Source organism: Hydra vulgaris, chromosome 12 (genome assembly GCF_038396675.1).
Source record: "Hydra vulgaris chromosome 12, alternate assembly HydraT2T_AEP".
Taxonomy (NCBI): Eukaryota; Metazoa; Cnidaria; class Hydrozoa; order Anthoathecata; family Hydridae; genus Hydra; species Hydra vulgaris.
The window spans coordinates 76297501-76325042 of record NC_088931.1 but is presented as its reverse complement, the minus strand read 5'-3'; the positions used below and the strand labels follow the sequence as shown (position 1 = coordinate 76325042).

Below are 27542 nucleotides of genomic sequence, written 5' to 3'. Positions count from 1 at the left end.
CACAAGATTAAGTATAGGTCTTTAAATTTTTTTTGGTGAATGTCTGTATATAAAACTTTGCCAGTAAAAAGTTTCATAATTTATTTTAACTGTCTACGCTATTTTCTATGCCTACAAAGTTAATGTAATTTATTTTATTTTTTAAAAAAGTGATATTTTAACAGGCTGCTGCAAGTGCTAAAATAACTTTTAACAAATAATTTTAATTTTTCTGCAAGTGGTTAATCTAAGTACACAAAAGTAACACAAAATTGGCACAGCTTGTCTGTTGGTATTGAACTGTAGCACATTAAAGTTTCCAAAATTTTGTCTAATATTGCATTATTCAGCAACTTTGAGGTACAAGAGCTCAAAAATTGTTTAAAATCAGTCAAAAACACATGCAAAATTGGATTATTTGGGTGAAAAACTATTACTATAAAAAATTTCAGGTGATCATCTATTTTATTTAAAAAGTTATGTTCTGTTAAAAATTAAAAAAATCTACTGTAAGCTCCAGATATTCAAATTTTGCCGATTTTGGTCTTTATTAATTTAATTATAACTTTTGAACGGTTTGGTCAATCAAGCTGATGTTTTCAGGGTTGTGTTTTTTTCACAAAAGCTGTGGGTGGTCAAAATTTGAAGTAAATTGGAGGTGGTACCCTGAGGCACTTTTGAAAAACTAGGTGATTTCATGTGGAATAACCCAGATACACCTACCCATGGAAAATTTTTTGAGATTATCAATATTATCAAAATTTTTTTCTAACCGCTTCATTAAAATTGCATAGCCACTATCAAGGAGGCACAAGCAAAAATCTATGAGTAGAGTCAAGAAGATCCAGTATTCATCAATAGGACAATATAGCACAGGTTTACATCTACAACAGCCTAATAGATGAAGTGGGGTGTGAGGCTGGTCATCAGAATTATTCTGCTTACCCCTAAAGTCTTTGCTAAAAAGGCCTTCTACAAGACAGTAGAATCTGCGCAAGATGAGTATTTTTATCGAGACACCTTTGTTGAACCAAAAGTTTAAAGGCAGAGGAATTTTAAGTCTGAGTTTATTTCTCCTAGCCTTTGCCTAAAAAAGTAAATCCTATAAGGCAGCAGAACATCTAGTACTGGGTTACATAATACTAGTAGCAGGGTGATCATGATGATTCTAAACCTGACCAGGAGTAGTTAAAAGAAGTTACTTCTGTAAGGAGTACTTTAAAACATTGATTGGGATGTTTTCAAAAGGCATTAGTATTATTATTACACCTAAAGGAATACTGGAAATTAAGATGAGTGTAAGTTACGGGTAAATGATCACCCAGGTCAGAGGTTCAGACAGAACACAATATATACATATAAGAACTTACAGGTGGATGAAAATACGCTAGAGGTTCAGACAGAACACAAACATGCGCATAGCAACACATGGGTAAATGAACACCGCACCAGAGGTTTAGACAGAACACAAACATACATATATAATAAATTACAAGTGAGCTAACACAGTAACTAAAACACCTCTAACTATTTAACAGACAAAAATAGACACCACTGTAGACATGACAGGTATTAAATAGTATTGATGACAAAAAGTTTTTCTAGCTTCGAAAACAAATCCAACAAGGCAGCAGGACATAGAACAGGTTGCATTTGATTACATGTTACCAGTAGTAGAGTAATCTTGATGACCATGCGCCTGACCTGACACTAAAAATGTACCTCCACACCTATTATATCCTAACACCGTCTGGTGCCCTAATCTTAAAGACATTAATGTAACTAAGTGTATACATCATATCACAAAAATAATCCAAAACTTGAAGCAATTTGGCTGCCAGACATGCCAGGGCTTATCTTTACTAAATAGTAAAAGAAAATATGGTGATTTTATGCAGAAGTGCAAATTGAAAATGAAGCCAAGTTAATAAACTGTTATATTGACCCAATATACATTCCTCTTATTTATTATCATTGCAAACACGTTTGTTGCAAAAATTGTAATTGCCTGGTTTAATTTTAACAATCAACAATGGGATTGCAAATACTTAAAATGCTTTGCCAGATAAAGTTGTCCACATATCAACTATTGATAGTTTCAAAAAAAAGAAGAAAAAACTAGATCAGCAACTAATAAAGTTACAGAATTACATCATCTTCTGCATCTATGTAAACTAACTTGCTAGCTAATAATGAGCTATAAATGATATATAATAATGTATAAAGATATATAGTAATTAGGGATGTTATGGAGCTTCAACTTTGGTTCTAAAAGGTTGGAGGTTCTGATTGATTTTACATATCTAATTTCAGCTCCAATAATTTCAAATTGGAAGTTATAACTAAGGTTGAAATTTACAAAATGTTTATTAAACTTGAAAGTTATAATTGGAGGCAATTTTGTTTTAGCATTAAAAAGTTAAACTAAAACATTTATAAAAGTCATTCAAGCGACTTGGGATTTGAAAATCTAATAAAGTTTATGAATAATGAATGATATATATATATATATATATATATATATATATATATATATATATATATATATATATATATATATATATATATATATATATATATTGATTTGCAAAGATATATAAAAATTGATAAAGATGTATAAAGATGTATAATGGTATATAAATATATATATGATAGGTCTATGAACTTGAAAGCAAGTGTATAAATGTTGTTATTTTTAAATTAAGTTATTTTTTAGTTTTTCAATTTATAGTCTAATTTTTGTCAAAAGTTCTTAACCTTGTTTTAATGAAGGAACAAAAATAATTACAACCTTATTATAAAGGGATTTTTAAAAGTATATTAAAATATTTATTTTGAATTTATTTTTAGTTGTTAGACCTATCCCTAATTCAACAAATGAAACTTCAAGAAACCTAAAGGTTATATTAGCTGCTTTTAATACTGCAAAATCTAATTATATTAAGTGTGTAAATTTATTTATATGTTGTATTGTTTACTAAATAATGCTTTAAATCTCCATATGACAAAGCAAATAATCAGGTAATTATTGTGATGTCTATAACAGTTAATTATTCTATTGTCTATTAAATGTTCTGAAAATCTCTGAATAAATAAAAAAAAAATCTTTGTGCTGGTATAGATTTAATAGTAGTATTAAAATGTTTGGAAAATTTTTTAATAGTGTTATTATCAAAGACAAGTCATACATTACATCTCTTATTCCTTGGTTTGATCTTATTACCTCTCTCAAGGATAAGATATAACTATTTGCAAATAAGTTCTCTAAATCATCTCTTAAATCTAACAACCATATTCTTCCTGACAGCCAATAAAAACAGATTAATTCATTGTTAATGTTGGAATTACTCTGTTTTCTGTTGCTAAAGTTGTTTCTTACTAGAACTCTTCTACAGTTTGTTATTCTTACAGTATTCCTTCTCCAGAACTTTCTTTAATACTTTCTAAACTATTTAACAATTGCTCATTTGAATCTTGTTTTTCCACCTGCTGTAAAATGACACTGAAGTTAAAAAGTTTTTTCTGGTTACAACTTTGACCTCCTATTACCCAATAAATCTTTGAGAATAGATTTTTTGTTCTGGTGGAATTTTGGTCCACTAAGAGTTTTAATGTTGAATGAGCTTAACACATAAATCTATAAGAGGGCATTTAGTGATGGTCTGAAAGGGCTGTTTGGTAATTGCAGTGATTGTATGTAGATGAAAAAATTAACTTTTTTGTCCTTTTTAACTTGTTTCCTATAAGTTTTAATGAAAATTGGATTTTTTTTTGAATAAAAAAACATGCCACCAACTTTTGAAGTTTAAGAAATCACTTTTTCTATTTTTTTAACTTTAAACTTATTAACTACTTTACCATAGCGTAGCACTGTTCAATAAGGTTGTGCATCTGGTTAACAGTGAACAATCTGTCATGGCGGTTTGACTTCTTTTTTTATGATTTCAATATCTTAATCACATAGGAGATATGAGTTGTCTCTAACTGAATAAAATTACTAAATCTTTTAAAATTTATTGAGTTCAGTTACTGCCAACAGAAATTGACAATTTAGAGACAGGGCATGATTTTTATTCTGTCCCCAACAGAGAATTGATTTTTATTCTGTTATCTAAGTACATGTCATAGATCATATACATAGGTCTGTGTACTCATTAGGTACAATTTTTTTTTAGATAGCCAATAACTAAAAAGAAGAACACAGCATTTAGACCTTTACTTAAACATTTACTTTCTTACTTTTTATATTGTGTTTATAGTATATTGTGTTTATATTATATTTTTATATTTATATATTCTTTTTATATTATAAGATATTTACTGACAGCTTCCTTAGATTTGTTTTGCAAGTTAAGGTATTAAAAGTCAAGGCAAAATGTATTGAGCCCAGTGACCTCTTTTTCTACATAACCTTTAATATTAGTTTAAATTTTTTTGTTCTAGTCAGCCAAGTGAGGGCCTTTTAGTTTTAGATTTAGTCTCTCACATATGTAGCAGATATCTACCTCCAACTTTTCAAATGGCAGCTCATAATTTGTCATGAAAGTAGTTAAAATAATAAGTGTAAATTATTTTTGCATCAGGAAACTATAATTATTTTGTGCATTTCTTTGACATTTAAAGTAGCATCAAGATAGTCAAGTTTCTCAAGATATTTTAGTAGAAATTTTTTTATATGTTGCCTAATGCAAACTTGCATTTTATCTTCTAAACACTTCTAAATGTGGTAACGTTGTCTACTGGTAATTTTCCACACAGCTCCAGGCTTCCTAATTTCTCTGTACATTTTTTTATAACATCATAAAGTGATAGATAAGCCTTAAAACATGCCTGCCTACAAAATGACCCAACTATAACATACTTAAAAAATTTCAAACATTCCCTAACTCCTTTATTTTTCTTGTTTGCCTTTCTTTAACGCTGTGACAGTCAATCAGTGATTGTAGGTACAAATCCTGCTTGTCTTTAGTTTTCAAACTGTAGAAGTGTTAATAATCAAGTTTTATTAAAGATTTTTTTCAAACAGAAAACTTTTCCTCTTCTAGCTGAAAGAGATCAAATGATTATTTAAACATAAACACTGTTAGTGTATCAATAATACTGGCCTTCATTATTGTACATTACATTAAGTCTAATAAAATGGTAGACCATATGTCTACCTTTTCCGTGAAAATGCACAATCTTTGTAAATAAAGTTCTGGCTAACTATGATTAAGCTGTAAAAGTTAAAGTTTTAGACTGCGCATCTCAGACCTTTATTCAAATTAATTAAGTAGCTTAGTTCAAAGCAAGTGAAACATGTTTACCCGCAATTGGTTTCTTCTGTTTTCTTCAAGATTGTATTTCCTTTATAATAGAGACATTTCTGGACACTTAATTGAGCAACTTTTATCTTGTCTTATTTTGTTCTTATCCAAGAACTTGGGTCAGCTTTTCCAACCCTCACTAATCAGTTTCTTCAGTACTTCTTTTTTCATTATAAATCTTGACTTAGAAAATTGCTAAAATTTATAAACAAGTGAACACACAACTACTCTTTCAATAAATAGTCTCAAACATCTTGTGGCAAAAGTTTTTTTGAACTGTCTTATTAAAATATCTTTGTTTGATTTAATTCTTTATAGTTTTTATATACAATACTACTTTTATGTGTGCTTCCTTTTTTTGTGTGTGTGTGTACCTAAGCAACAGAATTATACATACATAGTTGCTGTTTCCAGAGAAAAATATGTTTCTTTCTGGAACATGTCTGAACTAGCTTTTAGAATCGGAAAATAATATAAATCCTATGTATAGATGTTAAATCAATCATAGGTAATTTGAAGTATGGCTGGGTTAGCTAGATAAAGTTCAGGGATAGAATTAATTTATGCTGGTTTCTAGTAATATGACTAAAATGTATAGACATGGTTACATGCATAATTGCTGTTTTCATAGAAAAATATGTTTGTTTCTGGAACATGTCTGAGCTAGCTTTTAGAAGAACAAGTTGCTAAAATTGGTACTTCATCATAATCTAAATGACATATAGATTACGATAAAGATAAGCATAACAAAAGGAAGAACACAAAACTCAGTTTTTGTGTTCTTTTTTTTGATATTGGAGTGTTACTAAAACTTTCATAACTTTTTAAATATTAAAGACAATTTTGTTCTATAGAAATAAATTTTGCAAAAATTATATATATTTTTGATATTTATTATCTAATATAAACATTGTTAAACTAATTTTGAAGCAAAAAATCTTTAATAAACTTATTGTAAAGTAAAACAAGGGTTATAAAAGTCAGCAAAAAACTTTAATGTTTTAAAAATAAGAATTTTTAAAAATTGATTATTAAGCTTTAAAATGTGTTAAATGTTCTTTAAAATGATTTTCAGGCCGATAAAGTTAATTACATAGCAAAAATAAAACAAAAAAAGTTATAAAATTGTTTAGTAATTAATTGGTCCATTATAAGTTTTATTTATTTTTTTCTTTTTTGAAAATTCTTTGAAGGTTCTTTTAGTGGAGATTTAATACTAGATTTATATTCTTTCACCAAAAACAAAATTTCAATTTACTGCATAATTAAAGTTAAGCTTTTGTAAATCAGAAATTTCAACATCCTATTGAATCTCGAATCAAATTACTTATATATTTGTTAATCAAATCTTGAAAAAGTTTTTTTTTCAATTTTAACTATTTACAAATATTTTCTAAAACATCTTAAATTTTTTAATCTTTCGGGCATGAAAGCATCAGGAAATCAGATAATGTCACATAACCCAAAGCAATCAGGATTTTATAATTACTATTTATGGTTTGCCAACAGTCATAGGTATCCATTTAAGGAGTTTTGTTGGTAAAGTTTATGTTTTTTTTCTTAACTTGATACTAAAAATGAAATATAGATTATGAATATATAATAATAATATAACTAAAATAGTTTATTTATTAATGTCTATCTGCAATGTTTACTGTAAAATACTTAAAATTATATAAACTATTATATACTGATAGTTTTGTTCATTGTTCAACCTCCAATTATTTAATTCATTTCGAAATTGCATCTAGTCTATTGAGAAAAACAATGGTACAAATATTTTACTAAACATCACTGTTACAACTCATGTCTGTTGCTGTTATTATAACTGTTGACTTTTAGGGCTTTATCGGGCTTATCATAGTTCTTTTATTTTGGGTACAAAAATGTCTGTGATACAAAGTGTTTCAAAATGTGATGCTCCTCTTACACTTTACTTGTTTTCAAATGTTTATTTTAAAATAAAAATTAAAATAAAGGTTTTGTTTCTCCAAAACAGTTGTTTTCATAAATTGCATCATGGTTCTAAAATGTAAACAAAAATTTATGCAAAAATATAGAAATATTTTATGCTAAATGTGACAATTTTCAAAGTATATTTGATAACATAGCAACTTGTAAAAAAGCAAGTTCTTGATTTTCATTTGCATAAATTAAAATTTCAATAGTTTGGTGGAGATTACAATTATATAATTATAAATGCATTTTGCCTTTATTTCGCCTCTTCAAAAACATATATAACTTTGTAAAAAAAGTCATCAATGTTCATCAAAGTTAGATAAAAAAGAAACTCATGGATAAACAATGAATAAATTATCTAAATAATAGTTAATAAATTAACTATCGTGAAATTAAATAAATAGTCAAATTTTTTCAAAATCAAAAAGATGAAAGCTTTTATAAAGAAAGCTTGCTATTACTTTAAAGTTTAAATTATTATTTTTTCAAGTTTAATGCTTACCGTCTCTTGTGTAGTTTTAATGGGTTTCCCTTTTTAGCAGTAAACTGTTTTGCAGATCAAGATCAAATGTTTATTAAATTATTGCATAGAATAATGAATGTCTTCATTGTTCTAAGCAAATAAAGCATGTAATGTTTTATATATTTTTTCATTATTACATAAATTAAGGTAAGGTACTTTATTGAGCTCCATAAATCTACTGAGTATCTAAAAATGGTGTCTCCCACTGCACAAGGGTTATTTACTCTTTTTTTTCTTCAAGAAACCAGTCCAATCTAAGACTAATTACTTAATAATAAGACTAATCAACAAACTAATGTCTTATCTTCTATATATATAAAGGGCAATGTGTGTGTGTGTGTTTGTTTGTTTGTTCTCTATAGAAATCCAAACCGCCGGACCGATCTCGATGAAATTTGGCATGGGGGTAGTCCTCGAGGGGGAGAAGGTTCTTAGCTGGGTTTTGACCCCGTACCCCGACCCCCGGGGTCAGGGGGCCCAAAAATGGGCCCTCCTGACCCAGGGGTCAGGGGGGCCCATTATTTGGGCCCATTTTTGGGCCCATTTTTGTGTACAGATATCAGGTAAGCCAGTTTAAATATTGGCCCGGGCAACGTCGGTTAACTCCAGCTATATATATAAAGGGCAATGTGTGTTTGTGTGTGTTTGTTTGTTCTCTATAGAAATCCAAACCGCCAGACCGATCTCGATGAAATTTGGCATGGGGGTAGTCCTCGAGGGGGAGAAGGTTCTTAGCTGGGTTTTGACCCCGTACCCCGACCCCCGGGGTCAGGGGGCCCAAAAATGGGCCCTCCTGACCTAGGGTTCAGGGGGACCCATTATTTGGGCCCATTTTTGGGCCCATTTTTGTGTACAGATATCAGGTAAGCCAGTTTAAATATTGGCCCGGGCAACGCCGGTTAACTCCAGCTATATATATAAAGGCAATGTGTGTTTGTGTGTGTTTGTTTGTTCTTTATAGAAATCCAAACCGCCTGACCGATCTCGATGAAATTTGGCATGGGGGTAGTCCTTGAGGGGGAGAAGGTTCTTAGCTGGGTTTTGACCCCGTACCCCGACCCCCGGGGTCAGGGGGCCCAAAAATAGGCCCCCCTAACCCCGGGGTCAGGGGGCCTATTTTTTGGGCCCATTTTTGTGTACAGATATCAGGTAAGCCAGTTTAAATATTGGCCCGGGCAACGCCGGGTAACTCATGCTAGTTAAATAATAAAATAAAGCTTAAAATTATTATTTGCTTTTTTTTTCAAAATCCTAAAACTCAAGACTAATACTAAAGTTTTATAAATCTCTAATGTTTTTGTTTTCAGAGCGATAGTGAAGATGAAATTTTTGGATTTTCTTCAGACAGTGATAATGAAAGGTAATTTTTATAATATATATTGTAAATATTTTTTATACTTGTATAAAATGATTAATTTTATATGTTTATGGTCATAATGATTTAAGATTATTGTACTAAAGTCATCTTGATATTCAATGAATACATTTAAAAGTTCATTGTTATTCATAGGGATTGATAATGTATTGTTTAATGATAAGTTGATCAATCGTGTTCAATGCATTGAACAACTTATCATGTTCAATACATTGATTTCAATTAGTTTGTTTGATATATTGAACATAGTTAATTGAGCAAAGCGATTTATGATATGTTATAAAAAATATTATATAAAAATGGTATAAAGTTACTGATATTAGTGGTTTTTTCTATTTTATGGTTGTGTTCCTTACAATGTCTTTACATTTCACATAAGAAAAATAACTAGCTAACAAATAAATTCTAAATTATTAAATTAAATAGATTGTTTAATATATTGTTATTTGTAAATCATTAACTTTAATGACTTATAGACATATATAAATATTGCTTATTTTAATTTTTTAAATCATTTAAATTTTGAACACATATCGGTGAAATGTTTTTACAATAATCTTCTACTTACAATCTTCTTAAATAAAAAAGCCTACCTTGTTGGTTACAAGGTAGGCTTCTTATTTAAAATACTTTTTTTCAATGTACGGTGTTAGATATATGATTAAATAATTACATACTTAATTACTTACTTATATATATATATGCAGCGACGTATCCAGGCCGATTTTGATACCGGTATACCAGTATGGGCCCCAAATTTCTGCCCAAACTCAATTTAAAACAATTTTATATTAGCACCAAGTTTGTCATAAAAAAATTAAAATAAAACAATTCTTTATTACTTATTGTCTTGCTGTTTTGTGATAAAATTTGTTATGATAATTATGATGATAAAATTTAATTAATTATGATAATTGCAAAATTGTTATTAATGTTGTTTAGAAAATGCAACATTTAAGAAACAACATTTAAAACAGATTATAAATATATTTTAAGTCAATCAGAATGCTTAATTTAAATTCACGTGGATGAAATATGGAATATGTTACATTTGGATTTAAATGTGAAGCGTACGTTTTGATTGGATTAAAATATGAAATGCTTAGCATTTTATATTTTTAAATAAAAACATTAACTTGTTTATATATATAATACTCTTAATATGAGTTTCTCCTCCGCCTAAGATTTTATAACTAGAATATACAATACAATTAAACTCTATAAACTTTAAACTTTTTCATTTCAAGTAACAGCAAAGTTGCATTAAAAGTTTATTAAAACATAATAATATTTTAATGAGCACATCAAAAAACTTGAAAAATAAAAGAAGAACAACAAAGAAAAGTTATTAACTTTTGAATGAATTAATTAAAATTTGAATGAATTGACCTTATTATGCAATGAATACGCTATGTAATAAATCTTTTTAGTCTATATAAAAGAAACATACAAATATTTTTTATTAAATATTATAGTTATTGCTTCTTATGAAATGTTATAGTTAACATTTTTCTCGTGAGTACTCGCGAGATTAATGAAAATTCATATTTATAATTCATATACTATAGTAGATGTATATATCTACTATAGCATATTTATGTAACAAATTGTTACCATATTTTTGTTACTTTAGTTAAATATGCATTTTCAGAAAAAGAAGAAAAAAATGAAGAATAATGAAGGAAAAGATTGCTGCCACATGCTAAACCCTCAGTTGGTGTAGCAGCATTTTGCTGTGAGTCAGGCTATTTGTCAGCCAATGTATGTACTGAAGCCTCTGGCAAGAGGCTATTTCAGTATGATGTCAGACTGCTCACCTAAATCAGCAGTATAAGATATAAAGATAGATTTATTTATTTAGATTTATTTATTTATCTAGATTTATTTATTTACTCTGATTGATAAATATATAGATTGTTATGCATACTTGTAAGACAGATTTATTGGTTGACTAATTGGTGAATTGATAAATATATATATATAGATTGATGTATATAAATATATAGATTAATTTATTGACTGATTGATAAATATAAAGATTCATAGATAGATTGTTAAATGTATGATGTAATTCAAATTTTTTTTTCAAATGTCAAAAGTTTCTTTAATTTAGGATTACTTCATCAAGATCCATGAAAACCGGGCTAGCTGCATTGAATGTGGTAAGGATTAAATGGTGCCTTATTGGATAACAACAGGGATATAAAGGTCATCTTAGGACAAAGCACAAGACCAGGTTTTAAACAATAGAAACAAGGAAGGGCATTGCAAGAGCAAAATTAACAACTACAATTGTTTATGCAAACTCTGACTCCCATAATGATTTTATTGTTGGACCCTCTTCTGGAGTAACACCACAAAAGCAGCCACTGTCATGACCCCCAGCTAGAAAGGAGTTAAGAAAAGAGCAAATATTCGGCAATAAAATACACCGTTGTTTTATTGCCGAGTATTTGTATTCACCAAAAGTCAATGGTCTAGAAATGACCCTGAACAAAAGGAAGTTGTTGCTGCAATGATGCAGTGATTAGCAAGTGCCATGTTGCCTTTTGTAGTTGATAACAATGACTTTGAACACTTTGTGAATATAGTATAGTAATGTACAATTTTTTCAGGGACAGTTTCACATACCGAAATTCCAGACAATGCAGTGAAGGCAGCAGTTGAAAAATATTTAATAAAGACAAACCTCATCTGGATGGAGTATCATTCACTTCTGATCTGTGGATCAGCAAGACCAACAAGACATCCAACGCAGCATACATTGCTATGACTGTACACTACATTGATTCAGATTTTAAGATAAAGTATTTCTTTTTCTTCTTATAACACTTTGCTGGCTAAAATTCATTGGTAAAAATCTCAGAAAGATTAAATGACTTCACTAAAGACCTAAACTTGGGACCAAATGTGCCCACAACAATAACATGAGATGGTGGAGCAAATATGAAGAAAGCCGGAAAGGATTGTGTTATAAATGATGTGTTCTGGTGTGTTGATCATAAAACAATTTTGATATTTGAGATTTGAGTGATAAGATGATCGGTCTAATTGGTTTCTTCAATCATTCACAGAAGTCAAAGGATTTACTTATTGCCAAAACTAGTTCAAATTATTATTAATTACAAAACTGGTTCAAAGCTCTTCAACAAGACAGAGCATTGGCCATCAATTACAATCAATCAATTAGCTACTGCCTGCAATCAAAATTGTAGCAGAAAAACAAAAGCTAATCAATAAAATACCAGATGAAGACAAGATTGAAAAATTGAGAACAATGATTGAGTAGTTAAAAAAATTGGAGAAACTCTCCAATTTACAAGCAAACTGCAGTCAATATTACATGATCCATCCAATCCCATGATGAACAAGGTTGCTGATTGTTACTTGTTGGAAAAAAAGACAGGTTTCCAGAATGTGGAGCTAAAATTTTAGAATATGCATATGCAAACACGTTGGATCAATGTGACAAAGGGTCAATGTTACATGGCATCGGGAACCACATGACCAAGAAAGGACCACATATCCCTGAAGAAAGCTGTATTTTTGCAAGACCAAATTTAGGTACACCTTTTCACTCAACATATCACAATCCTTTATTGATTACACACAACAAGACACAATGACACAAAAACAGCCACAAAAAAGGAAAGAACCACCTATCCCTGAAGAAAGCTGTATTTTTGCAAGACCAAACTTAGGTACACCTTTTCACTCAACATATCACAATTGCCAGGAGAATATTGACAGTTCCAGCAGCTTCCTCTAGCTCTGAACAAGTATTTTCCACAGCTGAAAATATCTGTGGTGACAAAAGAATAGATCTGTCCGCATCGGAAGTTAAAAAACTTGTTTTTGTAAAATAGAGCTAAAGAAAACAAATGTGTTTTTTATAGTTCGATTTCCAAAAAACAAATTGAAGTTATCTTTTTTTCTTATTGGTAAATTTTCTTGGCCATTATTGTATCACAATAGCAAAAATGATAACTAAATGAAATTTCAGATTTGAATCTAGTTGTTTTATATTTTATTTTTATTCTTTCGATGCATTGTTTATTGATTTGTCAAGGCTTGTGAAAGTTGTTACCAACTCCTTATAGAGTTAAAACTTATAATGGGCCCTGATAAATAACATTCAACATTAACAAACAATCTTTCAGAATTTGTCAACACCAAGAATGCCTTTATTTCAGCTTCTTTTTTTTTTTGTTATCTGGGGGAAAATGCTATTTATCTTACTATAACTATAAAGTAAACTAAATTTTTTGTGTAACATGTTTTAATATCAAATGTTATTGTGTATTTTGTGATTTTGAATTAATTTAAATTAGAAAGTCAATATTTTGAAATTTTTTTAATATTAATTTATTTTCTGCAATTAATTTTTTTTTTTAATTTCATAAAAAAGAAAAGAGAAGAAACTTTTGGTATGTTTTTAATGCTTTGTGTTTTTATCTTTAGGTACTTCATTTATTACTTAATTACTACTTTATTTATTAAGGGAATTTAAAAAAGAAAGCTTATGCATCTATATTAAATTTACTTTTAATTAAATCATTTTTCTTTTGAATTTATTTTATTATTTCAGCTTTTAAACAAAATATGATTTCTGTTAATTTTAACATTTTTAAATTTTTTAGAAAATAGTTGAGAAAGTTATAAATGTGGATGATAAGATCATTGGTAATTAAATTTTGAAAATTTTATATTTTTAAACTTTATATATTTTTTTATTACTTTGAAAATATTTTAATTTTTTTATTACAGAACTCAAAAAAAATCAGAGAGAGCTAAATTCAACTACTGAAAGTGATATTTTAATAGATGAATTCAATGAAGTTGTTAGTTCAGCCGAGAAGCTAGATAACACTATTGTTGACGAGTTTAATGAATCAATAGATGAATTCAATGAAATTATTACTTCAACAGAAAAGCTAAACAAAATTGTTGTTGAGGAGTTCAATGAATCAATTGAATTCAATAAAACTGTATTGCCAGTATTTTATTAATTTTAATTTGATTTTAAATAAAATCTGCATTTTAAAAATTGAAATGAGCAATATATTAGTACCATACTAAGCTAAATTCACAGTAGTAGATATACATTTTGTGTGCTCATGGTATTGTCACTGGTAATGTCATGCTAAAATTGTGATAGTTTGTGGCTTTTCCATGTGCATCGAATAAAGGTTTGAGTTTAGGAAGGCATGTGTGAAAGTGTTATGGATATTTATTTTTATTCTTTTTCTTATTTTTGAAAAACTCTGAATTTAGATTTTGATTTAAAATGTTTTACTCTGCAGAGTTTAACTCATTTAGTATTCTGCAAAAGTTGAGAAACACTAACTTTTTACTCAAATTTGAATGCATAACTTTATACAAACTTTCTCAAAAAGCTGAAGTTTTTACCAAATGTGCTTTATTTGATTTCAATTCAAAATATTACCCACAACATTTATAAAGTTTAACGGTTAATTAAAATTTAATTGTTTTTTTGAAAAGTCTTTCTTGCAAAAAATCAGAAACTTTTGTTTTTAAACTTTTTTTCTAAACTAAACTAAAGTTTAGAAACTTATTTCTTATTACATTTCCAAAGCTGAATTTTTACTAAAATTTACAAATTACAATTTTTCAATATAGTTTTTTATTTATTTTTGTTTGCCTTTTAAAAAGCATCACAGCCATAAAGCATCAAATCAGCTAAATTAATAAGAACATCCTGAGTGTTGGTTGAATTTCTACAATATAATTGCTGGTCAATGTACTCCTTAAGATGTTCAATAAAATCTAACTCTGCAAAGGCCATTCAAGAACTTCTACTTTTTGTTATTTAAAATATTTTTTATCATATCTGGCAGAATGCTTTGGATCATTATCTTGCTATAAGATCTATTTGCAAATCATTTTTTAAATGTAGCGGCATAACATTCTTCGTGGTATCTAAATAAACTCTCAAGTCCATAGTACTTTCTATGGAATGAATGGGACCCTCATCGTCACGGCTAAAACACCCAAACCATTACATTTCTATTTCCATGTTTAAGATTAGGTTACTGATATTTTGGATTGATTCTCTTAATGGACACCTGACAACACCTATTTCCATCATTACTAAACAGCTTAAACTTCGATTCATCAGGGAAAAGGACTTTTGACCAATCATTAAGTTAATCTTTCATAAATTTTATTCCAACTAAGATAATCTTTCACAAAGTTTGTTACGGCTTTTAATTTTCTTGCAGATATCAGCGCTTTTTTAACTGGAACAGCAGCTATACAAATTATTTTGTCATAATTGCCGTTTAGATGTATAGGCGCTACAGTTTGTCCCATGAAACTGATGCATAATTGAATTAAGTTTGACAGCAGCAGCATATATTGTCTTTGAAATACCTTGCTAATAATCTCAAGACCTATCAATCTATAAGCTTTTCAGTTGTAACTTTTGGTCTTCCAGAGCAAGGTTTGCTTTCATTAGTTTAGCGCTGATAAAATCTTTTCATAATGTGACTTATTAATGGTTTAGAAACATTGTAAAGTTCAGAAATCTTTCTTTAAGTCATTTTTTTTTTACGCAGCTTTTATAATTAAATTTATTATTTCATTCGAAACTTCCTTAGCCTTTCTTATGTATTACTTTAAAGATTACTTAGCCTTTCTTATGTATTTTGAATTAAGATAATATAAAGGAGATTTGGTAAAAACTATTTTTAAGAAACTTTGTGAATAATAAGGTATTTCTAAACTTTTGCTGTTGTACTTGTGTGTACACAAACAGAGGTTTATGAATACTTAGATAACTATTTATATATCTATAAATTTATATAGAGGTTTATGAAAATGAATATAAAGAATATAAATGAATAAATGTTTCTCATCAAAATCACCAATACCATACAATTTTTATAATTTTTTGATAGTTTTAACATTACCTATGTTATAAATTATAGATTTCTGAAGAACTAATAGATGTCCTTACACCTTCTCAATCTACTAATAATGAAGTTGTTTCAAATAAAACTTCTCAAAATGTTTGTAAGGTTGATGAGTCATTGAATGAATCTGTATTATTTAAAAAGAAAAAGAAAGTTATCAAGTAAAATTTTAGTCTGTTATTATAAACTCAATATAATTTTTTTTATTAAAATTTGTAATTCAATTGTAATGACAGAGGAGGTTTTGCTGAAAGGTTACAAAAGCTAGTATCAAGGGAAAAATCAGATCTTGCATTTTGGAAACATGATTCAGGAAAAAGTAAGAAATGTTCTTTATTGTTTTATTAGCCTTAAATTTTAGATTGTAAAGTCTAAAATTGGATTTTAAATTATTTGAAATGACAATCTAGAAATATGTTTAGGAAGCAAAATAAATGATTGCAAAATACATGATAAAAAAAATTGTTGTATTGCATTTTTTATGAATGCTTTTTCCAGAGATTGATTCGGAACAAGTGATTTATATGCATGTATTGAACAACAAGTCAGTTAGTTCAGTAAGGATAATAATTTGTCAGCTTTTTGATTCAACAGAAGTTTATTTGGTTATGCCAGAAGTGACTGCAAGTTATCTGAAAATTAAGAGTAAAGTAACATTAAAAATAACTCCACCGTGGTAAGTTTAAACTGTTTACTTTTGTGGGTTTTTTTTGTAGGTTACTTGCTTCTTTTGTATGTAAGTTATTTTTTTAAAACATCGCTACTTTTTTAGGCTGCTTTACTAAGTATACTATATATATTACTTAAAAAATATGTTCTAACACTTATATGTTATTTATTAGTTTACACTGACAATAAAACAAGTTTTAATGATATTCTGAATATATTTTATATTTCATTCCACTAAATTTAAAATTAATTTTTACTAAAAAAAATGTTAGTGCTTTGTTAAAACAACCTTGAAATGTTGTTTTATTAAAATCTGTGTCATTAAAATGCAGGTTTGATATGCTTGGAGTATAAATAAGTATAATTCTGTTACTCATTAGTGAGTATTTGACATGGAAGTCACAGCAGCCATTAAACCAAGTTAATGGCAAGAATGAGTTGCAACACTTTTTAAATATCTAACTTTTTAAATAACTTATATAAACCTCAAATTATGTAATGTTAAAACATATATCAAGTTGTACAGTTTTACTTTTACTTTAAAATTGCATTGTGGGAACATCTCCTTAATTTTGAATTATAGCATTTATTTGCCATTTTTCAAAGTCTTTTTTTATTAAATAGCGTTAAAACATAGAACAATATCCCTTAGTGTCTAAGTAGTTAGCTAGCAGCACTCTGAAGTGAAATGCTGTTGTTCATTTTGTTTTTTTTTAAATCTTTTTCAAAATAAAACATTTTTTAAATTCTATTGATGTTATATACACAACATATATAAAGATATTATATACTATAACCAACAAAAGGGAGAGAGTTTTTAAAAAGCTTAAAATTTCAATAAACATCAAAACAGCAATAGAAATTTTTTGCGCTTACATAATGATAGAGATAGTTAAGTTATTAGTGTGCTTTGGTAATTAGTTAGGTCTGTACGTTTAACGCACATTAAAGAGACAACTTTTTTCTTAAAGGAAAAAAGATTTAACATTCAAACTTTTATTATCTTTAATATTCAAAAGAGGGCCGAGGGTCATAAACTGAGGTTGGTCTTGAAAAAAGTTTAATAAAAGTTTAATAGAAACTTAATAAAGAAAAAAATTTACAAAAGAAAAAGTCTTATTTGTAAATATAACAACTATATAAAGAATAAGTGTAGAATTGGTTGGTGTGCAATAGAGTTACCATAACTTGTATTATATGGGTCATGGTAAGTTTGTTATTCCACATATTTTTAAGTCTAATTCCAAACGATTTTTAAACTTTTTATACCGATTGTAATTAATCAACATATTTCAAGCGGGTATTTTAAATATTATTACTGCTGAAAAATAGTGTTTCGAGCAACAACTACCAAAGCGTTTAAAATTTTTAAAATTTAATTATGTCATAAAATATTTTTTTATTCATATGTTTAAAAGGTAGACAATAAGTATATTTTTTGTACCGTTTACTTAAAAATATTGAAGTAACAGGCCTTAGTGATTAGTGAAGTAGCTCATCATAATTTCGACATCATACAGTTATCTTTTCCATTTTTAAAAAAAGTTTATGTCCATAAATAAAATAATCTTGTTTTATTTTTTGACATTAACTACTGCAATAAAATAAATTACCGCAAAATAAGTTTAATTTACTAATTAAGAAAAAAAAAATCTAGAAGTGTTATTTTGTAAATGTACAAATAGTAGAATGTCTATTTTATTTCAATTTGTTTTTGTTTTTTAATATTAAATAAGTAAATTTTTATTTCATTTTTTTGTCTTTTAACATAAATTAATTTCTTTCTTTTCTCTACATTTGTATAAATGAATTAAAATATGTTAATTTTTTAAATAAAAATTTCTTTTTTTACTTTTAAAAAGTTAAAAAAAAAAAAAAATTATAAACAAAAAATATTACTGTTGCAAAAAAGAAAAAGAAAAGAAAACTCAAGTTAATTACTTTACCAGCGCTTTTTTTTGTGATAAACCAAAATTTAAGTTTTCAAGTACCATTTATTAAAAAATAAAAACCCTAACATTTAAAGTATATACCATAACATATAATAATATTTTTTGATGCAGTGTTAGAACATATTTACAAGGAATTTAAATAACTTTTTAAATTAAAGTTTTTTCTAAATTATAAAGAAATTTCTGTTTTCACTTGATATTGATATACAATACAATCTGTTAATTATATAAAGCTGATATAACTAATAAGAAATATTATTTTTCTAAACTATTATTGTTGTTTTATTTTTCTTATAAATTTAAGACATTGCAAGAGTTGCTTCAAGTGTAAATACTTGTAATAATTAATTAAAAAACTTTAATTCGAAAAGGGCGCTAATATAAAATGAAATTTAATGTGTACTATTTTTTAGCTAATATTTTTTTAATTTATTTTTTAATTTGGCAGTTATTTTTGTTATTGTTTCTTATAAAAAATTGTCTAAATAAATATTCTTGCGCTTGCAAGATGATTAAAAAAAGTTTTAATTAAACTTTTTTAATGATTTCTTTTTTTACGCGTCATATTTCCTTTTGCTGAACATTTTGATGGAAGAGTTAGATTAATAAAAATTTCTTTGTTTTTTCTTAATTTATTACATTTGTAAATTTTTTTTTAAGTATCTTAGTAAAACAAAACTAATTCAACGAAAAAATAAGCAAAACAAATTCAATTAGAAAAATAGAATAGTATATAAAAACATTTTTTTTAATTCTGATTTTTAAAGAAGCTTCTTAGCATACACAGATTATCCAATGTCGTATCATTAGGTCTTGACCTGATTTTTGTTAAAAATGTTCCAGTGGTGGAAAAAGCTCTCTCTACTTAAACACTTGTTGTAGGAATGCACAAATATTATTGTAAATATTTTCCAAAAGTGGTCCACTCGACCCACTTTCATCCCAAAATTTAATTTTCTTTAGTATTGCTGATTGAATTGATGGTTTTTTTAAAGTTTTTGTTCTTGTGTGTAAAAGTAACTGCTGGGTTTTTTGCTGCAATAATTCTGCCAAGGATTCAGTTTTACTTTCTTTAGATTCAAGTTCAGATTCTATATCAGGATCAGACTCATAATTTGTTGAATTGACTTTCCAAAGAAGTTTCATTATTAAGATGTTGGGCAAGGATTAGAATAAAGTTATTTCCGTTTTAGAATGGACAGAAATACTGTTATGAATTTTATTCTATCTATTTTTATTATGCAGATACTGTAAAACATCAGATAAAATAGTTCTTCTTTGGTTAATTTGGATTTCTAGCTCATTTTCAATGCAAGACCAATTTTGTTATCCTTAACTAAATTTCGTAACATAAATGTAAATGTTGCGTCCACAGAAATTAAGTTGGCGTTAGGACGGCATAATGCGTCTACAGCTAATTTTGCTGGCATCCAATTTTTCAATATCTGTGATACTGTATCCCATTTTGTTTCATATAAAAGTATGTCTGCATTGTTATGAATCATTGCTTTCTTTAATGAAGATTTTAAAACAATAAAATGATCCAACATGAACAACATGCTACTCTATCTACTTTTTGAATCTAACACAAAGTTTAACTCTTTTTTACGATCTTGTTTCACATATTTTTGAAGCACCTCATTTTTCTAAGGCAAACAAGGGAATACTTTAACAACTTTTTGGACTTTAGTGATCAATGCTCGCAGCTAAAAATTTTGCATGGTTTTTATTACATCAGTTTTATTTCTTATGTCTACCCACATACCATTTTCATCATCTTTGTCATCAGTAAGATTTTCTTCATTGGTTTAAAGATTTAGACTTTCACTATTATATTCCTCTTTCTCTACTTCAGTTTGCTTTTTATAGAATATATTCACTATAGCAATTTGAATTGCATCGACAAAACATAAAATTTATTTACAAGGTTGCAATCTACTGACTTTTTGCATCGTTGAAGCACCATCAGTCACAATGCACAAAATATCATTCTGAATATTTAATTGGCAAGTTTTAAGCTTCTTCTCCAACAACTTTACACAACCCTCTGCTGCAAATGCATAAACATTCATAAAATGCCTTATATACATACATATATCATACCTGCTTCTTTTTTTTGGGAAATTATTTCTGCAATCATTGACTAACAAATTTTTTGCTGAAGTCCATTACAACCTACTGTATACTGTATACTGGCGTGTGATTTAAGAACATTAATTCCGGGCATTATTAAACATTTTCTTAAACCGTCTGAAGTACAAAAATGTGAAAGGATAATCTCTTTGAGGCAACCATTCTAGATATTACTGCAACAAAACTTTTATCTACTTTTGACTTATAAAAGTCTTTTAAAGTTTTGCTTTTTCTATTTAAATTAACAGCACCTACTCCAGCAATTTCTTCTTGCTGATCCAATATCCTAGAGATTAAAATTAAGTATACACAATAAATATATTCAACATTAAAACCGATAAAACTTGGCTTATATGAAAAATGTTATATAATAAATATTATTAAAACTAGTGTAAACTTATGCAACCTGCTTGTTTACAATTTCACAATAAATTTTTTTATTAGTATAGAAATAGTGGGTGTAGAATAGGCTTACCTAGACCTGTATTTTACGGGTATGGACTGCTAGTAATGTTTATTATTTGTGTAGTTATCAACACATGTTAAATATTGTCTTTAAAGTTTTGTTATTACTTAGTGTATGATTAAAGGTTTGCTATTATTTGTATTTTATAGGAAAAGAATATTTTGTAAAGATATTGGGAAAGTAGTTCTATTATGCGCATATAAAGTTAATATTCTTCCAAACTATCCAGTTTCAAAAACCAAGGCTGCATCAGGTGTTTCATTGTTTCTATTTAAAATATTGTGAATATATATATATATATATATATATATATATATATATATATATATATATATATATATATATATATATATATATATATATATATATATATATATATAACTTTGGTCCCGGGTAGAAAGAGCATAAGTCAATTTGACCAACTTTTTGAGACAGCAGTATCAATGTTTGAAAATTCCTACGTGTAAGTTCATTATATCCTTACATATTTAAGGTATTTTTATATTGTATATATTACATTCCTAATACATGTAACCATTAAAATTCTTGATACTATGAATATAAATTTTTTTTGTGTGAAAAATTGACTTAAGCCCTTTCTACCCGGGACCAAAGATATATATATATATATATATATACAAGTGTATGCTGCTACATCAACAAAGGGTTTGGGTTGGGGCAGCAATCATTTTTTATATTAACTAGTTAGATATATTTAATATCATAAAGTTTCATGCAATCGCAATCATCAGATCTTATAACCATAACAAAAAAATGTAGCAACAAAAAGTTGCATACAGAAAATGCTATGGAGTGTTTGCTTTGATAATATTAAAGTTTTATATTGCTTTGATGATATAAGAACAAGTTTAAATGGCTCTGCTTGGTTATGAATATTCCATGTTAGGATAGGCTCTGAACCCTTTTTTTTGGATTCCCATATAAATTTCAGAAGAGTTGGCTTTTCTTTCATAAAAAGAAGAGTTTTTATGTTTATAACCATTTATTATTGAAAGTTTTCTCAGTAAGTCCTATATAAAAACATCCCTTTTTTTGATAAGTTTTTACATTGCAAATACTTCATGCCCAAGCAATCAAAAATGCTTTATTTTTGATTGCTTTGGCATGGGTATAATATGGTTTGTCAGCAATTGCATAATTATATTCAGGAGTATTAAATATGAGTATTAGTATTAGATTTGTATTATAATTATTTTATGTTATAATTAGTATTATATTATAATTATTATATAATTATATCTTATATATTTTAATGAGTATTAGATTCTTATTATAAGAAATGATAATATTTTTGATGCTATCCTTTAATTGTTCACACAATAATCACTAAAATCACAACACAATAATCACAAAATGTGACCAATGGAGTAATCCAGTTACGTTTACCTGGGAGATATGATAATAAAAGCAGATTGTAGATGGTGTCATTGAATAAAAAATAAAAGTTATAAGAAAATATCAAATGAGTATTCTCTTGTAAAGTAGAAAAATCAAATATAAATGCTTAGGGGAAAAAGTTACGCTCTAATCACTTTGTAGATTGATCATATGCAACAAAGAACAAATTTTTAATTTACTTGTATTAGAGATTGTTTATGTTTATAGATGTGATGGTGCGGTGCATTAGTAAGTTACCTTCAGATGTCTGATATGGCCTTGTTATGTCTTTATATACTTTAAAATTGGGTGAGTCCACAAGCCTTCACTCTTATCCATAAGAGCTAGGACCCTGTACTGGTGTGGAATGATGTGCTTTGAAGTGAGATTTTTTAAAATTGGAACCACAAATGCCACTTTCCAGCAGGCAGGTAAACAAGATTCAGTCAAGCACCTTATTAAATAGTTTAAGAGTTCAAACTTTTAGAAATTTGAAGAGTTCAAACTTTTGGAAAACTATTTGGATTGTCTACAATCTAACAAACCTAAAAATTTTATAAACCTACAAATTTTATAAACCTACAAAGTTGCTTTTTTCATAGAATCTTTCTGTCACAGCATTTAAAAGATATTTACAAATTCGTTTTCTTTAATAAAAAAATTAATACAATTTTTTTTTACTTTTCAAAATATTGACTTCTCTTTTGCAATATCTTTTTTATATTGTTTTAATTTTTTGTGGAACCATGAATTTTTTTTTTAATCAAGTGTAAAACCATGAATGTTTAACATTCATGGTTCCACACTTGCGTGGTTTGGACAGTTTTTATAATTCTATTATTTATTTATATATGACATTATGAGATAAAGAACTTTTTGACTTGATCATGCTGTGTTTTTTTTTTAATAAAAGTTAAATAATTATCGTTCTTTGAAGAATGCGTTTTTGTAATAGACTGGATTTGAATCTAATTGTTTTTAAGGTCTACTTACATATTATTAGATCTAGAGATCTACATCCAAAAAATAATTGGAGATCTTGGATCTGTTTTCAAAATGTACAAAATCTGGATTCTGTGCACAAAAGAAAAATCAAATTGTTAGATTTGAATCTTGAAGTAAAAAAATGTGAAAAACAATGATTTTATCACTCTTTTTTTTTAAGTTAGTTGAAATTTTGAATTGGTTCTATTCATAAAAGAATTTTAAAGTTCAAAAAGATTTGAAATTCATTAAATCTTTTTATTTATCATTGTAATTTAATTTTCTTTTTTTTTACTACAAAAATTAAGCAAATTTTTTTTATATGATTATATCATTCAGTGTCATAAATAAACCTGTGGTTGGATTTAAAAGAATTAAAAAAAAATCTATTTAATGTAAAAACCATGCCAAAACAAAATCTGCATTTTGTAGTAATTTTAACAAATTTTAGACATCAACCCTAATGCTTTTATTGGCTCACTTATTCTGCTCACTTATTAACTAAAGCCAGAATTTGCTTTTTTACAGCAAATTTATTTTTATTAGAGTGTAACAATATAGAACTCCAATAACTTTGTGTTAAAATAAAAAATTATCAAAGCCCATTTATCCTAAATCTGTTTTCCACCATTACTTTTATATTCTCCTTTTCATGTAATACTATTTGTATAGCTTGGTTATATCTTTTAATAATTTCTTCTTTCAGACAAGTTGCAATACTATACTATAAATATATAAAGTTGTATCTTTTTACAATAGTGTACCTGTGTTGGTTTGTACATGACAAAGTCATTTGTATTTTTGTATTTTGTTTTCTCCATACTTCATAATCTCTTTCTTTGTTTTGTTTATTTATTATATATCTACAGCTTATAAAAGTTTTCTGTTATCTTGCTTTGTTTATTTATTACATATATATGTTTGTAACACTCGCACTAACATTATTTTTTGACTCCTTATTTGAAACTGGCTTTTAATGACATTCCCCAAGTTTTTTCTTGTGGCATCTTTTTGGTGTTTTTTAGTTAAAAAATACTGAGTTTTACATTTTTTTTTATGTAAAAGTATATAAAAGCAATCAATTACAGTATATATATATATACAGTATATATATATATATATATATATATATATATATATATATATATATATAATATATATATATATATATATATATATATATATATATATATATATATATATATATATATATATATATATATATGTATATATATATATATATATATATATATATATTTTTTTTTTTTTTTTAATGTTAGGAGAATTGCCTTTATTCAAAAAAATAAAAAAAAGTAAAATTTATTTGATTCAAACAGATCTTTGAAAAACAAATGTAATTATTTCAGTATTCACTTGATGTTTAGAGTTTTCATGTTGCGTTCATGAAATAAGATGAAAAATGAAAAAAACTCTCAATCATGGATTAAAATTAGTGTTCAAAAACTTGTTTAATTACAAAAAAGTTACCTGTATAATAAAATCAAAGTCATCAAGGAACATATATATACAAATAAAGTTTGTTTAATACTTTTTTTAATTAAGTCTGTTTAATACTATTTTACTTTTGTTTTAGATTTGCTAATATTTTCAAATGAGCAGTTAATGAGTAACTCACCCCATCAAGTTTGTCTTTTCTGTTTATTCTCAAATCTTTGAATCATTTCTAAACTATTTTATTAATTATTACTTCCATATTTTAGACCTATGATGATTATGACACATATGTTGCTTCAAAAACAGTATCTAAGAAAAGTGTAACACACTCCTCAATCAATTATGCTATCAAACAAAAAAATGATTTTATTTCATTCACTGCGAGAATACAGAGAGTTTTCAAAAGAGTAGTTTTCAAGCTACAATATAACAAACACACTTTTGTTCAAAGACTATGTCAGCAAAAAGAAGAAGAAATCTTGTAAATTTATTTTACTGTTTTATTAAAATACACATAAATATAAGTATTAAATATAAGTATTTAAGTCTTTAGAATCTGCTGATTTTTTTAATAGCAAATAGTAAAAGAATTTATTTACAAAAACAGAATCCAAATGAATAGCTCTTCCCTGCTTCTCAATAATAAACTAAAACAGCCTGGATTTCTATTGGATAATCAAGACCATTTAAAAAGTAAAGCTACTCTCTAAACAGCAAATGTAAACAAACACTTTATTTAATTTGATTCAATCTCCAAGAAGATAACATAATGGCAATTTTAAACCAGTCTGATGAGTTCTGGAATATCAGAGAACAAAGAACCATATTTAAAAATGGAATTTTTAAATTGATGGAAGAAGATATTTAAAAAAAATTAAACTTCAGACCAATTGAATAAACTATTAGTTTTATATTCTTAGTTTTTATACCTGTAATTTGGTTGATGGATAGAATAAATAAATAAAGTTTTTTTTTTAGTTGTTGGCTATTGATTATATAATTATATTTCAAATCAAAAACGTTTTCATAGTTAAAATTGAGTTTCAACAGCAGGCAAACTAAAATAAGAGTTTCCAAAGTTTTTAATATTGTTATTAAAAACCAAAATCGAACTAAATTTTTATAATATTGAAGTGTAATAACATTTCTCAAAATTATAATATAAATTATTAATATTTTATTATAATAATATGAGGGCCTTTGAGAGGGAAGGGGGCAAATTGATCGTGGCGGCAATCTTAAAGGGGCGCCAGACAACCCGTTGTTTTTTTTTTTTTTTTTTCAATAAATAGAAAACAATTTAATGACTTAAAATGTGAAATCTGCTTAGTTTTTTATTTTAAGGTTTAAACTTTTGTATTTGGAATAAAAATGCACATGAAAAAAATATTTTGATTTAAAATTCTATTACTACAGTTAATTATAAAGGGTTTTTTTATTAAAATTATAAATAATTTTTGTTATTATTATTAAAATTATTTTTAGTATTTAGTTGTAGTTGAATTATAATAGTACCTGATCAAATTTCGATTTGAAGCAGTCAACAGTGCACAGTGTGCATTGCTTAAAAATCAATGTTACCAAAATAAATTTAAGTTAGTTGTGATTGAAAGCCAAATAAGTTTCCATTTCGTTAAAAAAAAAATTAATTCAAAAGCATGATTTGTTCAGGAAATATACTAGTTTAAAAAAACATAAATTTGTTGCGAAAGATATGTAATAGGTATAAATGATACCTAAAAGTCATTTTTAGCATAATATAAGTAAAAATGTCACTACATAAGCAGTGCTAATGTGATAATTGTATGTAGAAACAATCTTAGACTGCAGTTTATAGAAATTTTTTTTACATTTTATATCTAATGAAATGACTGAAATTTAGCAAAATTTTAGTGTTATTTAACTAATTTTTTATCAGAAAAAATAATTTATCTTAAAAAGTGCTTAGTTAGCACTAGTAAACCGATATATTTTTAAACTCCTATAACAAAGACGAGTAAGATGCTTTTTAACTAGATTGTGCCAACTTAGCACTTTTAAACAAAAATGTAAAAGAACGACCCTATAGTTTAAATTTTTGTAAAATATATTAAAAAATAATAATGCAAATAGTTTTACATTATTTTGTACATATTTTTATTAGGGGAAGATGTGTTCAGAAAAATTGTATGTCTATAAATTAATAAAAAGATTAAGACCAATTTTTGACTAACACCTCCACTAGTAAATGACCGGAGCTGGTATTTGACTGTGGCCAAGGTCGGTTCTACGGACGGTACTGCATAAACATTGGTGCATATTGACTTGTTTTTATATATCATATCAATATGCACCAATATTTATACAACCCCAGTCATAAACCCGGCTTTAGCCCAGGTCAAATACCAGCCCCGGTCGTTTACTAACTT

The 27542-nt window shown here is 27.0% G+C and overlaps 1 protein-coding gene across 4 annotated transcripts in view; it reads left to right on the top strand.

The window, feature by feature from the left end:
• The window catches only part of LOC101241672 (uncharacterized), a 102400-nt gene that overhangs the window by 5095 nt on the left and 69763 nt on the right, over positions 1-27542 (top strand). Inside the window, exons 3-13 of one of the 4 annotated variants that reach the window (XM_065814488.1) lie at positions 2830-2879; positions 9075-9127; positions 13551-13569; positions 13783-13825; positions 13910-14130; positions 16093-16238; positions 16332-16396; positions 16576-16753; positions 21447-21550; positions 25274-25323; positions 25401-25615. In XM_065814488.1, the coding sequence (XP_065670560.1) occupies positions 2830-2879; positions 9075-9127; positions 13551-13569; positions 13783-13825; positions 13910-14130; positions 16093-16238; positions 16332-16396; positions 16576-16753; positions 21447-21550; positions 25274-25323; positions 25401-25615 (1144 nt within the window). Of the gene's footprint in view, positions 1-2829; positions 2880-9074; positions 9128-13550; positions 13570-13782; positions 13826-13909; positions 14140-16092; positions 16239-16313; positions 16397-16575; positions 16754-21446; positions 21551-25273; positions 25324-25400; positions 25616-27542 lie in introns of all 4 variants that reach the window. The other 3 variants (XM_065814486.1, XM_065814487.1, XM_065814485.1) reach the window with 3 other exon arrangements.